Source organism: Diorhabda carinulata, chromosome 3, assembly GCF_026250575.1.
Source record: "Diorhabda carinulata isolate Delta chromosome 3, icDioCari1.1, whole genome shotgun sequence".
In the NCBI taxonomy this organism is placed as follows: Eukaryota; Metazoa; Arthropoda; class Insecta; order Coleoptera; family Chrysomelidae; genus Diorhabda; species Diorhabda carinulata.
This window is the reverse complement of record NC_079462.1, coordinates 27,611,586-27,629,551: the sequence shown is the minus strand read 5'-3', so window position 1 is coordinate 27,629,551 and position 17,966 is coordinate 27,611,586. Positions and strand designations below refer to the sequence as shown.

Here is a 17,966-nt window from a genome sequence, read left to right as displayed (position 1 = left end):
GCGCTGCAATTGTCAAATCCATATGACGTTTATGAAGTCACAAAAACGTGACAGCCATTTAAGGAAGCCACTTTTGTTATTTTCAAAACAATGGATTCAGAAAAATTTCGTATGTTAATTCATCATTGCTTCTTGATGAAAAAAAAAATAATATACAAGCTCAGCAATGGCTTCAGAAGTGTAATCCGGCTCTGCCCCACCAAAAAGAGCTATTTTTATTGGTTAGCGGAATTTAAACGTGGTCGTACAGACATCGATGATGATGAAAGTTCTGGTCATTCAATTGAGGTGATTACTCTAGAAAATCAACAAATTGGTTATATATAATCGTAAATTGAAATTGCGTGATATAGCTGATGCCTAAAGATATCAGAAGGCAGTGTGTTTACAATTATGCATGAAAATTTGACCATGAGAAATTTTTTTCAAAGTGGATGCCGCGTTTACTGCACCGTCGATCAAAAACAACAACGAGTTGATGATTCAGATCAGTGTTTGGCCATGTTTACACGTGTAAATCAGATTTTTTGCGTCAATACCTGATAATGGATGAAACATCATGGATATATATATATATATATATATATATATATATATATATATATATATATATATATATATATATATATATAGATAGATAGATATTTTCGTTGGAAAATTGAATAAATAAAACAATTAACCAAAATAAAAAGTTATTTTTATTATTTATATAAAAATAGAGGAAATAACTTGATAGACTTTGGTCAATAAAAAATAAACATAAAATCTTACCTGAATTAAATATCCATCCCTGGTTAATTAAGATATCAAATTTGTTATTTATTAGCACTAACATTTCGGAAGACTCATATTTAAATATGAGATATGATGTTAATAAATAATAATAATAGTTAATGTACAAACTTTGGAAAGTTCATCATATAAAAAGATATTTTTTACAATGTTCTTTCTAGGAGAATTTAAGAAATTTCTCGCAAATAACTACTCCGATTCTACATACAAACTGACCACATTAATGGAAAACACTGTGTGGTCTCCAAATGTGAAAAGGGTTACTGATATAAATATTTATGTCTATTGTCATTGTTAAAATTGTTTATTGAATCATATGAATTTAATACCTATTTTATGGCGACTTTGAAATACAATTCTCGATTAATTCCTTGATAATAAAAAAAATAGTTATTTAAAAGCTTGGAATACATATTAAAAATAGTTACCAGTTTATATTACCAGATAAGAAGCCATAATAACAAGATAAATGAAAGAATGGTAAAAAAAGCAGTGAGAAGAAAAAAAGCATATATGTTAACGAGAAGCTGTTTTTTTAAATCAAAGCTACAACTTTAAAGTGATCGATATAATATTACTTTGTTCATGTTCAGTAACAACAGAACAGAAACTGAGAAAAATCTGTAGAATTGAATTTGTGACGGATGTCTGGAAGTATCTAAGGAATTTCTAATATATGATGACATGTTTCCATAGAAATATTTTCTTTCTTGGGATCTCTTTGTCCAGAAGTGATATTGTTAACTTTTTGCCTCGATTTTCTCGAAAATTGGAAGCTAATTTTGAATATAACATATTAAAAATCGCATGGACCAATTAAATGATCAAATTGATAGGATACATGACGATTGGGTAAATTAATAAATTTGGTAACATAGTAAGTCATAAGTAAAACTAACAAATTATTAAAACATCACTTTATTGAAATTATCAAAAAAAAACTAGAGAAAACTTACATTTACATTCAGTTTTAAACCTAAAAAACACATTTCAAATCGATTAAACTTTGTATGACGGTCAATTTTAAACTGTTCCATCGATTCAATTAAAAAATCAGGTAATCTCAAAATCTAATAGTTTCAGTTCAAAGTGCATATCTGAATTGAGAACAATTATAATAAACGAAGGTAACAAATTATAACTTCGTAAAACAAAAAGGGTCATTTATTTTTGAAAAATGTCTTTCCATTTTCAACGAGTCCAAATTTGTGAATCTTTAAAATAAAAAATATTAAACTAATGGTATTCTCAAGAACTTCAATTCTCGACACTTTATTCTGATTTATTGCTTATTTATACTATTTCTTAGATAATATACAATTATCAAAGACCACAAGAAAAATTATTAAAACTGTGTTTAGGTAAATTTTAGAAAAATGATAGCTGATACAAGATGTCTCAAAAGAAATTTTCACCTTAGTATTACTTATTGTGTGAATGCAGCTATTCGGATGGGTACGGGAGTTATATCAATCCGGTAACATTGCTCTTGGGAATTTAGTCGCTATAGAGTTTCTCGGGGGCTGACCGTGCCTGAGTTTTACAAAAACGGTAATTCGGAGACTGTAACGTCTACAAAAAACTGCAATGTTTATTACTTAAATGATGCGCCAGACGCTTGATTTATTGAAAAATGGACCGAAAAAACCAGAACAAAATCAGATAAACCAAAATCCGGGCGTCCAAGATCTCCTAGAATGATCGAAAATGTACACAGTGCTACTCGGTCTGTTCAAGACGAGCCTAACTAGTATATTCAAAAGCGTGCTGTTGTTTTAAACGTGCAAAATCATTATTTCGTATTTTACAGAAAAAAATGGGGCTGCACCTTTAATAAGATTATTGAGCGCTTTCCAACGTTTACCAGCATATTGTTTTCGGTTGAAGCTCATTTTCATCTTAATTGGTACGTCAACTAGTGAAATTGCCACTAGTGGAGTGCAACCAATCCAAAATACAAACATCAGATACCCCTACATTTACCTAAAGTGATCATATAGGCTGCGATGTCAGCGCGAGTAATTATATGCCCTTACTTTTTTGAAGATGAAAGGGGACGTTACAGTGAATTCAGAGCATCACGTGCTGTTGTTCGGCGACTTCTTCTTGTCTAAACTGCAAAACTTTGATGATTATAACCAAAGAACATGGTTCCAGCAGGTCCGAGCTCAAATACATCCAAAAGATCTCTGCCACTAGTTTATGAAATTCCTCTGGCAAATTGATCTTCAGAAGAGGTGCCATAGATTTACTACTATAGACTTTTTCATATCTTTCTTTTAAGACATCTTGTAATAGAAAATAGTGATCATTAACCCATATATTACAACAATTTCAATAATAAATTTTACCAAAATGAACCATTGCACAAAGAACTGTAGCTGAAACTAACAAATACTTAAAGAATATAATGAAATAACGGAACATAACACAACACTTTGTAAATCGCGCACATTTAACAAACATCCATTTTGGTTGGAATTGAACTTAGTTCATTTAATATTTTCTTTTGAAAATTAAAAGATGCGAGACTTTTGGATTGAATATTGTTCCGTTACATCACCTATTTATTATTTTTCGACTCTGTTCAATATTTCGACATTAATTTAACAATTCTATCCCCTGAATGAGCACTGAGAGCCACGAAGGGAATAATCACAGTCTAGTTGAAATGCTGGTGGATTTTCGAGGAGAACACCTTGCTCCATTTCATTCATTTCCTCGTTTCCACCTATTGAATTGGCTACTGAATTTCTTTGTCGACAAATATACGGAGTGTTGTTTGGTGATGGAGTATCTCTACCCTAAAAATATGATATAGAAGTTTCATTTTATAATCTACAGTTTACATGGATTTTGAAAGTACATGAAGGATGATATAAATTATAGGGAAACATGTGTTCAAAATATAACTACTATTTTTTGCACTTGGCTTAGTAACATTTCAATTTTTCACTATTTGAAAAAAAAATTCACTCATATTTGTATTCTGAATTTGAACACTACAAACATGGTGTTTTGGAGGTATACAAACTTAATGAACAACCAAAATTCAGTGATATTTTAAAATGTTTGTATTTATGGGTTAATTGGGAAATTATTACCATTGTGTTCTATACTTTCTTCTGGATTGCAAAAGATAGCCATATAAATGTGACAAATACATACTTTCAAAAACACACATATATATTCATAATATATATTAAACTGCCAATATCTTCTTATAGAAATTAGTATCCTCAATAGATTCAACTCTAAAAATTTATTTAATTTTTCCGTAAATAAATCTCATTTCTAACATTACAACAAGGCATATGCAAACAGGTTGAACATGTGTGACAACTTTCATCATAAATGACACATTATATCAATATAATGAACCAATTTCGAATTTAATTTCGAATTTTTGCACTAGTACGAGCAAGTCTAAAATTGAGAGTATACAGGAGGACGATCATTTTGTAAGTGAAACGGCTTACAATTCAAAGTGTCCTTTCTAATAGCAATAATAATCTACAAATATTACAATAATTCTGATTTAAAAGCTGATCTGAAAACAAGAATTTTCAGTATTTACTTGTTTAAACCATACTAACAGTGTTATTTTGATTTCCATACGAATCGAATTGCATGGAAAGTTTATATAAATAAATAAAATATAAATAAAAAATGTCATAATTAAGAACATATTGTTGAGATTGTTACATTATTTTTTTTTTCAACACAATCAAGATTTTTAATTAAAATTTTGATCTAAATCCAATTTCTCTACTTCCTTCAATCCTGTCTAGCCCTGCTTTTATAGCAAATTCGATTCTCTTGAATATTCTTGTAGGTACTTCCAACTCAGTAAGTACATTCTAGAACTCTCAAAAACACTCCATAATACTCAATAATTGTGTAGACATAGACAGAAGTTAAGTTACGGAAAGAAGAATAGTAAACTAAGCAATTGAAAAACATATCTAACCTCGTTACAATATGAACCATATTATAGGAAGAAGAGCAAAGTGGATAAACAAAGATACAAAATTTCAAAAAATATATTTCGAGCATAGCGACGATAAAGACACCACGTTATATCCGAAAGTCGTTACAAATAGCTAGGTAAAGAGATACTCATTTATTGTTATATATAGGGTTGACGACAATGTAATTTGAAGTATTATAAAATAAAACACTTTTCTTTAAATAAGAATAGTTTTTAATCAAGTATATATTTTCCATTTTGCTCAATGACCTTTCGCCATCTTTCTTTCAGCTTAATGATTCCGTGCTCACAAAACGTGGCGAGGTGGGGTGGTAGTGACAGGTCGTCGTCATTTGTGAAAATTCGACCATTCAAAGAATTCTGCAAACTTCTAAATAAATGGTAATCAGACGGTACCAGATCAGGGCTGTATGGGGCATGTGGCATAACTTCCCAATCAAGCTCCAATAGTTTCCCAAGAGTTGCCAAAAATATGACGCCTTGCATTATCATGGTGGAGCACTTAACCTTTCTGAATTGACAATTTTTCTTTGATTGTTTCATCCAGTTTCATTAATTGTTGACAGCAAATATCAGAATTGATCGTTTGGTTCCTTGAAAGCAGTTCAAAAAACACATCACCTTTGCAATCCCACCAAACTGACAGCATGAACTTTTTTTGTTATTTTTCAACTTTCGATGTGGTTTGTGCTGGTTCATCGTGTTTGCTCCATGATTGTTTTCGAACTATGTTACTGAACAGGTCCCATTTTTCATCACCAGTAATGATTTCATTTCGTTTAAGGTGCATATGGCAAATGCGGATGGAGATAGAAAGAACATCGATATACCACTTCTTATCCCTCTCTAATCTATTCTTATTGGATCGTCATAACGTCGAAGTTTAGAGTGGTGGGAGGGGCGAAGGAGAACAGTATCTACACCCGATCTTAGCCGTTATAGGAAAGTATGCTTTAAATTCAAGGGACTTAGATTAAGCGTCTTTATTCTTTATAGACAAATGGTCCCTAACCAAGGTTATAAAAAATAAGATCCACTGTACTATTAGAGAAATATGTGTTCTTTTCAAGAAATTTCTTATTTTAGATCACCAATAAACCAGAATCACTCTTTTATTTTGCTAGCTCCACTTACGAAAAAAATGGGATAAGATAAATATAAAAATAATAAACAGTACATACTTGTTTAGAGGGTCCACAGCAAGTATTTTTAACACAATTGTCATTACTATTGTCACTCTTTGGACAATCTAATACGCAGTCTTCTGTCATATGTTCTTGAACATTTGACGTTGTCGGTATATCTGTATAATCTATAAATTCCGGTTGGATAGTAGTCGAATGAATTCCTTCATTGTGAAAAAACTCTTTTACCTTTTCGGCTATCTTCATATACTCTGACAAGTTACGACACCTAAAAAAATAACAACGTCTGCAATCGACTGAAATAGAAAGAGAAAAATAGAGCTATTCTCAAGCATAAGTTGAAATTTTAAACATTAAAAAAAACTTGAGTTTTATGTCTCATATTATTAGCTACGACGAAAAGTTGGTGGTGTTAGTGGAGGCCTCTCTGAAATATCCTCTTATAGCTCTATATTGGCGCCAATTTGTTTTGAACGCTCTGTAAAACTCTCCCACATATTCAAAACTGGTCACTCTATTCGTTGTCTTTATCCTTGTTCTCTTTTTTGACTCACTACCCTCCTTTTCCATTTCTGGATGACTTCCATTCACTTTTAATACCTTTGTCCATATGGTTACTTTTTCTTTCATTTCCTTGAATGTATCCGCTACGATTACTATAATCGTGTATTTTCATCGGTTCTAGATTTTTGTAGCTAATTATTGTTTCCAGTTTATAGTTCTTCTTTTTTTTTATCATCCTATCAATGAAAAGTATAAATAGAAGATCACCAAGACTATCTCGTCGTTTTACTCCCCTCTCCATCATTAACTCCATTTATCTTCCTTCTATTTGTTATCTCTGTCGTTTTTCTAGATTTTCCTATTATTCTCATACTATCCCTTATAAACTTTCTGTTATAAAATACTGGTAAAGTCGTTTCGGGATCCCTAACCTAACACATTATTAAATAACCATCTAAAATTCAATATTTTCTGTACTCCTTTAACAGTCCAAATAAACACAAAATGAGAGGACGAAAGCTACTAACAGAAACAAGCAGTTTGTATGAGATAAGTAGTAGCAGTAGTAGAAATCTGTAAAGTGAACTACACACATAAGTAAATTAAATGTAGTGATACAAGTACATTTATTACTTGTCTTAAAGCTGTACCTGATGTGCGCCGATGCTATAATTCTGTCTCCAGCTAATTGCCAAACGTGGAACTCATGCACTGCGAGTACTCCATCTACTTTGGACAACAATCTATTTTGTATGGCATCGACTTGGATGTGCGTCGGTACTGTTTGCAATAGAATTAAGGCTGAATCTCTCAATAAAGGCCAAACGGAATTTAAAATAAGTAAAACTAGCAAAACACTAAGGGCTGGATCAATATAGTACTTGTATTTCCAATCTGTTAACCAAAATACCTAAAAATTACGCAGAAGTAGAATTTAGAATTAATATAAGAAAAATTGAAAGCTCACCAAAGCCGATATTATCACAATAACCGAACCTAATGCGTCAGATAGAACATGTAAGAAAACCCCGCGCATGTTCATCTGATTAGCAGAATGAGTGTGCGATTCGTGTTTTACAGTAGATGGTTGTGGTGGAGGACTAGGATACGTTTCGTCGTTTTCGTTATCATCGGTTATGGCTAGTTGCGTTAATCGATTTCTACTATGAGATAGTCTGCCATGGGAATGGCCATGAGAACTTCCGTGTTCTGAAAAAATGTGTTTATTAAGAAAAATAAATAGAAGATGTACACTTATATATACTTACCATGAAATAATAACAATCCAATTAAGTTAACTAAAAGACCTATACCGCCAACTACTACAAGTAATTGAGGATCATGAATAGCTTCGATTTCTATAAACCTCTTGCACGCTTCTACTGTTATTGAGAAACATAAAGCTACTAAAAATACGGCGTTCACCAAAGCACCTAATACTTCTGCTCTGGCCCAGCCAAACGTATTCTTTGACCATTTCTTTGGTGACATCTAAAAGAAAACCATGACGTTAAAAAAAATACAATATATTTCCATATGATAATATATATGGTGAATGCCAGTTGGTTCACTGATATATTTTTAGGCTGCTTGCTTTTGATTCTATGCTGAATATAAAACTTGTTGATGTCACATACTTGATGATTTTTTGCAGAAGTATCATCTAGCATTTTGTATCATCTTTTGAATTAGATGTAATTTTTATATGAAGCATTTAATATTTTTAATATGGTAGAAGAACCTAAAATTTGCAGTGTGGTTGTTCACTTGTGTCTACTGAAATTTAATTCTTCTAATGTATATAATTTTATCGTTACTGACGATTTAACAATCGTTTGGTAGTATTCCATATTACAATGTGGTATTATGTTATTATTCAATAATTTCTCTTTGAAACACTCTCACCTATAGCACTGAACAATGTACAAGGTGATTCAATGAAAAATAGGCCATACTTAAAATTCTACGCATTTTGCAAATAGTTTGATTGATTGATTGATTTGAACAAATTAAGTTTCATTCAATATTTGTACATTGCTGTAAATAAAACGTTATAGATTTGTTCATCTTACCTTAACTGATAAAAAAGCTACTACTAATGCCGCTACGTCGCTCAGCATGTGAAAACTGTCTGCCACTAACGCCATAGAATTTGTGATATAACCTACGACAATTTCGACGAAGAAGAAGAAAGCTGTTAGCCATAACATCGACAGTAGACGGCATTTTTTTCCGGAAAATCTTCCCATATCAACTGAAACAAACGCCAAATATTATAAAACATAGGAATAACTTTTGGGCTCAAAATAATATATAATAATAAAAGGGAGGAGAAGTGCGATTTATGTAGAATGTAATTATTTTTTATTTATTTTTGGAACTCTCTTTTACAATGGCATATATCTCTTCGTCCGATTTCTAATCACAAGTCAACTCAGACTGGCCGGAAAGTTACCTATTACCCGTCAAATAGATTTGAAATATTTATAGTAAACGACATCGCAGAGTACAGGATTATAGTAAAGATAAAAACATTTATAGTATTATGAAAGTATACTCTTCATATATAAATCTGGAAAACATTCAATGGTTTAAATACTAGTTTTTGTATTTAATAAATGTTCAGACCCATCGATTAGTAATTTCAATTACCTCGATAAAGATACCAGAATGATGGTATTAGTTCAAATAAATCCTATTATGTCTACCAGGCAGATATCCAAATTAACCAGAAGTCATTGACAAGAATACTTAAAGCACATAAACTGTCTCTTTATAGTCTTACAATCAATCAGGAACTCTTGGAAGATGGTTCTGATAGAAGATAACAATTTTGTGAAGAAATGGATCAACTAGACTGAATCAAAATTCCTGTATATAACATTCTGGTATATGATGGATCTACGTTCATGTAAAATGGTGCCAGAATAAACAAAATTTTAGATTTGAGGTGGATGACTGTATACTATACCTAAGGCCCAGAAAAAGTAATATTTGGACAGGGATTGAAAGATATCAAATTATAGAACTAATACTAATGAAAATGTCAATAGATCATAGTTCGTTTACTAGCCCTGTATACGAGGTATGGCTATTAAATAACGAGACTGCGCGCCTAGAGGGAGTGGGCCACTATTATAGAATTTGTGTAGTAGCGGTTTGAAACGAATGTGTTTTTTACTCGTGCCGAAAACCATGTGTGATGAAAAACAGATCAATCTCAAATTTCTCGTTAAATTTAAAAGAAACTCCGACTGAGTGCTATAAATTGTTACAAGGGGCCTATGGGGTCAATTCTCTATCTCGTGAGCGTATTTTTGAGTCGTGTAAGCGCTTTATTGAGGGCCGATAGAGCACTGATGATGACCAGTGCCCAGGTCGCCCTGTGACTGTTTTAACTTCGGAAATAATGACCAAAATCAACCAAATTGTGCGTGCACGAGGAATTATACATGAAAAAGGTCTGTGCGAAGTTGGTGCCAAAAAATCTGGCTCCTGACCAAAAGCTCTTGAGACAACGGGTCTGCTCAGATTTCCTTGAAACGTTAAAAAAAGATCTGCTTTGAAAGGGACCCGAATTGAGTCGATGGAAGCGGTAAAGCAAAAAATGGCAGAGCTCCTAAAGGTCATCACCAGAGAAGACTTCCAGCACTGCTTCGACCAATGGAAAGAACGTATGGAAAGATGTGTAGTGAGGGGAGGGGAGCATATTGAAGGGGAGCATTCGAATGTAGAATACTTTATATAATAAAACCGTTTTTCGTAACTAGTCTCTTTATTTAATAGCCAGACCTCGTATGATAAAAATATGAGGTTTCAACAATATGGTACGCTTCCACACCTGACCTCAATGCTGTATTTCCAAACAAGTTTATGGGTTCCAACTATTGAATGACCACTGATATCCTCAGATACTTTGAGAACAAATAAGCAAATGAACTAAAAGTTTGAATAAAAAATGAGTGCAGATTAATTTCGTTCTCAGTCATTAATCATGGATAATGTTCATATTTAGGATTATTAAATAGTCAATAGACATTTATTTGATTACTTGTTTTTCATAATTTTGTAACCTTTTGTTATTGGTAAGCAAGAAAAAATTATTATTTGTCAGGTGTGTATACGCCCTATAATAAAGACCGTCAAATTGGCACACCCTTTATTCATATGTATTTTAAATTACATATTCTCTTTGTATATATTAAATTTGGAGATTATGTTAACAAGATCGCCATTATGCTATTAGAAGAGGGTCAAAAGTAGAATCAGAAACATCGAAGTTTGATGCATTAAAAGAGGCAAATGAGTTTGACAATTTATATAAATAGAAAACAACCGAGTGCCTGAAGAACAAAGAGAAGAACAAAAATTTTTATCTTAAAAACATTGTAGTGATAGGAAAATGAACGTTAGTATCCTGTTTACACAAAAACAAAAATTTCATCTATGATTCCATGAATAAACAGCCTTGACACAAATATGTACATCAATTGTACAACAGTCTTTAAACACTTTGCATTCCTTACACATACATACTTTTAATTATCATTTATGTTATTGACAACAAATCGTTGTTTGCATTTTTAATTGTAATTTCATCGCCTTTAATTTTTCTGAGCACAAAAATTCTTAAATATATCAAACGACAATTTTATCTGTTGATATTTATTATGTTCCACAAAAATAATTCGTGAAGGTTTAATAATGCGAGTTAAATTATAATTTTAACTTTGTTTCAATTTATAAATACAAATTTTAAAAATAGCAACCAAGACTTTGTGATTCATGTAAGCTTGGGGTATCTGTTTGCTTTTATTTATTAAATTCCGGATTTTTCTTAATTTTTTTAGGTACGAAAAAAATCTATTCTCAATATATTGAAAAAATTCTTTCAATATTCTTTCAATACAATTCTATGTCTTTAATGAAAGCTCCATTACTGCTAAAACTGTCAAGACAGGATGTCCCAAATTTTGACCTCTAATATAGTTATATTCAGATTTTGAAAAAAAAGATACAAGTTCACCTAGAGGACAATCAACTTGTTTAATAGTTTCAAAGTTCTGATATTATTCCTTCTGGTCCAGAAGTACCCCAGAAAAACTTAAATGGCAAATTGCTTCCATCACACTAATAGACAAGAAAGAAGGAAACCAAGAAATTCAATTGCTTTGAAAACCTCAAATTTTTTTGTACAATCGAATGTGTCTCGCCGGAATTGGAACCAGGCGTAAATGTGGTGTCGGTACATTGCTCCTTGGAAACCATTGTTTCCAAAAAAAATATCTTGACAATCCAAAGGAACCGTCGCTACTGATAAATCTGCATTGTGAAGAAAAGGTCTTATGGCACGTTTCTTATTTTGGGAATAAACTTCAGTCTTTGTCATACAAAAATAGAAATCTTTAAAATAGTTGATGCCTACCATTGGAACTGCAAAAGGTCCTTTTATCCAATGAACTAATTACAAGTTACAACTAACTCAGCACACATGGGGAGTTCACGGTTTGTCTTAATCTCCAATTAAAAACACCATAAGCCCTTTTCACATTTTCAGAGAATGGTTTGGCATGTATTTTCACCATAAATTCTCCACAAATATAAAATGTTTCTGCTTATAAATAAACGCCAATTTAATAAACCCTCTCATTAAATTTATTACTTGCGACCACAAAACGGAACCCCATTTTATTTTAATGATTTTTTTTAAAAAACTGCTCCAATTATTGTAAAACACTAAACGAACAGTAATTCTAAAAAAATTTCAACAAATTTACTTGGAAAGCTTCTTTTCAAATGCCTTAACTTTTGATTGAATGATTGTCTTAAAAGACTCAGGCATTATTTGAATTTTAAGAAATCTCACAAAAAATCTATAGAGGTTAAATGGAGCGACCTAGCTGGCCATTCGATAAAAGCTCTAGGCATATCTATTGAAAAGTTGCTGTATCAGCAAGGAAAAAATTATTTGAAATAAAGTGTGAAAAATGATGTTTTTTATATATAGACCACACAAAAAAAGATCATTTTTAGCACTTTAATCGAAGTAATGTAAAGGAAGTACAAATAAAAAAATTTTATCAAAAATCATTTGAATTATGTTGAAGAAAACAAAAAAAATATATGAAAAGTAAAATTTTTTGTTTTACTATAGCGTTGAAGATAAAAAAAAATCAAATGGACCATGTGTAGGATAATATTTCAAGGCAGAACGGTCCAACCAAACTGTAAAACACATAATACGGTACCTTGCGCTTTGGAGAAAGTTTGAAATAAAATACGTCGAGTGGTCCATAGGAATCTTTCATTGTACCTCGTATTTTTCAAATGGAATCTATCAACTAAATGATAAAAAAATAGATCCAGGTAACATATGTAATTATTTACATAAATAAATGTATTTCAAGTGGGCCAGAAGAAAAAAAGAATTATCATATCTTAAAGCCTAATACATTGCTTAAATTGTGAATGATAAAATCGATTTTGAAGACGGCACCAATATTTGTTGCTTAATATGCACACGGCACTGAAAACGAATACACATTACTGGATAGACGAGTGGAAGCACTAGTATCATGAGAATCTTAAATTAAAAACTTCAATTAATGTAAATTTTTAATTACAACATACATCAATATAATCTTCCTAATTATAGAGAATAATTTAAAAGATACTTTGGGTTATATGTTATGCAAGTAAGAAAAATAATTTCATAAAAAAATAAGGTTTTGTTACTAGTTTTTGATTTGACTCTATTACATACCTATTCAAATCTTTAAACAAATTTTAGTTTTACATTTGTCACCATATCAGTTCCCTACTTACAAATCACCCAAAGAAGGTACATCCGCCCTTTGTTATGTCTATTCAGTAAGCCGTTCTCGTGTTTGTTTCTGTTTAGTATGCATCTTCGCACAATAAACAGCTATACAAGTAATTCTTTTACCATACGCCTACATTTACATATGCAGTTATGAATTCATCAATATATTATTTATCCTAATGCCTAGAAACTTAAAGAACGTTCCTGCTTTAATATGTCATTAATACAAAACTATCCATAATCATATCTTGATAGTGAAGTTGATGATAAAGATATCAAGTAGTCGTTCACATATCTACATTATCAGGTATTAGTTGCTTAACAATTTGAAAAGAATGAGTGAAGAAAAAAATGTGAGATAACAATGTGAAGGAAACATGAGAATAATTTGCCATGTCTGTTTGACAAACATATCTACTATCACAACACAATCACAGATTATGAAGAGAGAGAAAAAAATAATGAGGCCGAATTTTTTTTCATTTTTTTTTGTAAACAAAAACATGGACAGCTGTACACCATTTGAGTAATTTTTCTCACTCTTGGTAACAGTAAGGCTTACAACTTTCAAGACATAATTCAAGTTCATTATAATTCACAAGGACTCAAATTTTTTTGTACTAGTTTCGTAACTTTTCTCTCACAACTTGAACTATCAAGTGTAATATGACGCCTACGCCTCTCAGTGGAGATCTTTCTGAATCAATTAAACTCATCAATTGATGAATATGATGATATGCTTAATTTGGAATCTACTTTTGCTAGTGGATCTCAATGATTTGGTACAGAAATAAAATTTGTCTACGTAACATATTAAAACATTGGAAACTTTTCCAACAATAATCCAGACCTGTACTACATCATTATGCAAATGAATTGCTCTATAATCCATTATCATATGGAGAGAGTACTATAAGTCTTCGAGAAATTAGAAGTTATGACTTCTTTAAATGATATGTACCAATTACAGATGCTTTCTATGTGAATTAGATAGTAGAGAAAGGCTGAACATTAGAACACTCTTGAAGAATTGATCCAAATGTTGGAGTTTAATAATTTTGTCCAAAAGAGCATAATCTTGAATTTAGAAATCAATTCCTCAGAAAGACTGATATAAAGATAAAAGAAGAGATACTTGTTGGTCTACAGGTTCAATATTTAATATAGGATTGTAATATAAACAACAAAGAACGAGCAATGGTTTACTATGAATTTAACAATGTAGGAAATTACGAAGATACTAAGAGTACTAAGGCCCTTTAATGGACGCCAGTATAATATTGTATTCAAAATTCACACGTTGATTATTTTGGGTCAAGCTTAGGAGATATCAGTGAACAGAATGACACATTCATCAAGTATTCATAGCAGAAACAATAACTATCAGAAAATGGAGTTGCATTATGTGTTACATTTAAGTAAAATTGGCATTTGAATGATTCTTATTGATGTAAAATGTACTGAAAAATTCACCAACTTAAATATTTGTGGGTTAGAAGAAGAGTTCTGAAGGCAGATTTGGAATCAATGTGAAAATTATTAATCGATCGCCTTATTTTATTCTTCATTGCAGAAACCATTTTATAAAAGATAATGAACATTGTAGAGACCATTTTATAAAAGATGATGAACATATTTAATATTAGCCATATTTCTAATTTTATCAAAAATACAAAGAATTTGCAGTATTCCTAAAAAATCTTTAATCTAGCATATATTTCAGTAAAATGGGTAGTAAACAATGTTTATCCTAATTTTTTAAATATTGGATTGTTAAATAGAAGAGGCAAAAAATGGTTGGCTTATAAATGTTGTGAAAATAAATATAAAACAATTCTACTAAAACCTCAATAATCTTTGAAATTAAAATTTTTGTTACTGTCTTTGAGTGATATCACATGTTGTAAGAGTAAAAATAAATATATAATTTTTTGTAAAATATTTCCGATATTCATCACTATACTTAAAACAAATGCTGAGATTCTTATAATTTGCCCCTATATAGTTACATGTTTGCATGTTCTTGTTATTATAAACCACAAACAAACATTATTTGGATCAAAGCAGATAACACTATGAATGTAGCACTATTACATTTAGAAAATAAAAATCAGTAACCACAAAATATGGATATCAACCAAATGTTTTCATTTTAAAACTTTTCTCCATACTTAGATTCCAAAATAATTCAATACATGTTTATTATTATTAAATATTTCTAGATGGAAAAGAGTATTCATAATTTTTGTGTGCAATTGTCCACAAGCAGAAGAGTAATAGTTAAGAAAAACTACATAAATATTGATATTTAGTCCAAATAAATGTACTCCTTACAGGATGGAACATGTGTTTTTATCATATGGGATTTTGTTAAAACTATACTGTGGCCATAAATATGTTAAAATTTATCTTTTATAATACATTTCTTTGTGTTAGCTAAAATTGTAACACATTTAATTTGACTCATAATTGTCAGACAAGTGGTTATTATAATATAATGTAAGAGTAAATCAAATATTTGAAGTAGATCATTTCAATTTTCTGCTTTTTACCTACTTAGCCAGCACCATATTCAAGAGAAAAATAAAAATGTTCATGGAAAACGATAGTTTCTTATCACTTGTGACGACAAAAAATTGTTGTTCAGATTATGGAATACCTAGTATGGAAGATAAGGTGACATTTAAAAGTTTGTCTTTGTATTAAAATATTATTTACATGCACATTAATACTAATATTAAAAGATGTACAAGTAGATATTATATAATAGAAAAAAGTATCTCAATTAGTATTAAAAACTAATCAGAAGACTGGAATGTTTACAGAAACTTTTTTCAATTGTTAATGCAAATTAAATTCAGCAATCAAGTTTCAGCAATCATTCAATTGATTGATACCACCGTTTCCAGTAGAACTTGAAGAATTTCAACAATGAATGACGAATTGTAAACAAAAAATACTTTGCAACTTACTAAATCACTTTTTTTATACTTAGTCATAATTTCCACTTACCTTGAATTGAATTTGGATCAATTTCTCTTCATCTCATTTCAATATGATGAGGGGTTATGAAGCACAATTAAGTATTTGTATCAATAAAAGAGCGCTCCCTGATATATATTAAACAACAATGGTTTAAAAATTTGTACAAAAATAGAACTGTTACTGTTTTAACAATGTGATTTTCAAAGAAAATCTATAAAAATAATGTTTATAGTTGTTTCTGTGAATTGTGAATTACTTAAAATAGTAATTGTTCATATAAGCAGAGTAAGAACTTGAAATCCACTTTAAAATCCCCAAAAATAGAAAAATCAATCAGACAAATTAGCCACAACAATTTTTGTTCAACGAAGATAAAATGACAACTAATCTTTCAACTTGAAGTAGTTAAAGTGTCACAGACTAACACAATCCAAGTTCGCTACGTTTGTTCGGTGTCAAACTTCATATCAATAAAAGTACAATTTTGGTATAGTATATGTTTCGTGCATCTAAACCATAGATACAAAATTTTTCATAGATATGATGAAAGGCAATTATTGGAACAGTTTCAAAAAAACTTTGAAAAGTGCTTAGTTTAATTCAGCTATGGAGGGTAGTGGTAAGGAAAACCGTCTTGTAAGGGGGATTAGTTAAAAAAGTGTCCAGCTGTAAACAGCAAATTATAGTACGAAAACTTACCAAAATAGCGCTAGTGTAGCAAGTGAAAATTATATGAATTTAGTAGTTATGTATTTTATGTACAATTTTCGATGCTCTGTCTTCAAAGAGCCAGATTCTCATATATTTGAATTCATCCAACCTCTTTAAGGGCATTGCATTAAATAATATGGTGATGTTTACAAACATATTTATGTTTCTTGAAATCATCATAAATTTCGTTTCTTGGTATTCATTAGTAAGTCCATTGATTTCCTCTGTTCTGTTATCTTGTTGTAGGTCGTTAATGTTATCAGTGAATGGGACGGTTTCATCCGCATAACGGATATTGTTAATGGACGTCCCATTAATTTTGATTCCCATTTCTATATTCTCTAGGGCCTCTTGGAAAATTGCTCTGGAATATAAATTGAATAAGAGTGGAGACGGCACTTATCCTTGTCGCACACCCCTTTTGATCTATTTGTTGCCGGACATATTGTTGTCTAGTTTTATTTGAGATGTTTGATTCCAGTATGGGTTTTCAATGCATCACATGTCTTTCTGATCTATATCGAGCTTTTTGAGGATCTGTATTAGTTTGAGGTACTATGTAACAAGCAAACGTCACTTCTTTAGTTAAGCAGTTCTGGACTTGTGTCCAGAACTGCAACAACAATTTTGCCTCTCTTGTGCTATTTTACATCAACAGTGATAAAATGTATCATAATAAAAGGTAATCCAGTTGATCTAATAAAGATGCATTGTAATCTATCCTTTTAGTGAAGCTTCATCAAGTTTACAATGATTTTTTCATTTGCCACTATAGAAACACAAGCATACAGATACATACGCAAAACATTATCATCGTTTGGTAAATATACCGTTCGTGACATTTCCGTATGTATGATATGAAAATGCCTTTATCAGATACTGCTCTTTTAACAAAATTAAACTCAACCACGTCAGTATTACATACATTTATTTGGAGCGATAGTGATTGAGTGAGTTATTTATATTGACATAACAAAGAAACAAGACAATTTTTTTTCATAATAAATTTTATTTT

At 30.9% G+C, this 17,966-nt stretch overlaps 2 protein-coding genes across 3 annotated transcripts in view; both read right to left on the bottom strand.

The window, feature by feature from the left end:
• LOC130891512 (PDF receptor) overlaps positions 1-1,005 on the bottom strand; it is a 156,137-nt gene extending 155,132 nt beyond the window's left edge. For both annotated transcript variants that reach the window (XM_057796318.1, XM_057796321.1), the window contains exon 1: positions 772-1,005. The gene's annotated coding sequence lies outside the window, so the exon portion shown is untranslated. The remainder of the gene's footprint in view (positions 1-771) is intronic.
• A 689-nt stretch (positions 1,006-1,694) lies between these two features.
• On the bottom strand, positions 1,695-16,667 carry LOC130892072 (proton-coupled zinc antiporter SLC30A1). The gene is made up of 7 exons (XM_057797299.1): positions 16,268-16,667; positions 8,505-8,686; positions 7,701-7,923; positions 7,400-7,641; positions 7,083-7,342; positions 5,965-6,196; positions 1,695-3,596 (listed from the first exon to the last, which is right to left on the bottom strand). Exons 2-7 carry the CDS (start codon positions 8,679-8,681, stop codon positions 3,408-3,410), a joined length of 1,323 nt encoding a protein of 440 aa, XP_057653282.1. The 5' UTR covers positions 8,682-8,686; positions 16,268-16,667; the 3' UTR covers positions 1,695-3,407.
• Between the last annotated feature and the right edge of the window lie 1,299 nt (positions 16,668-17,966).

What these genes read in the sequence shown, in the direction of transcription:
- LOC130892072 (XM_057797299.1), bottom strand. Translation starts at nt 8,681, where the DNA reads ATGGGAAGATTTTCCGGAAAAAAATGCCGTCTACTGTCGATGTTATGG. An exon ending in TTGTGATAATATCGGCTTTG is followed by an intron (nt 7,343 to 7,399) that starts GTGAGCTTTCAA and finishes CGTAATTTTTAG; the next exon opens with GTATTTTGGTTAACAGATTG. An exon ending in ATAGCATCGGCGCACATCAG is followed by an intron (nt 6,197 to 7,082) that starts GTACAGCTTTAA and finishes TTATTTTTTTAG; the next exon opens with GTGTCGTAACTTGTCAGAGT.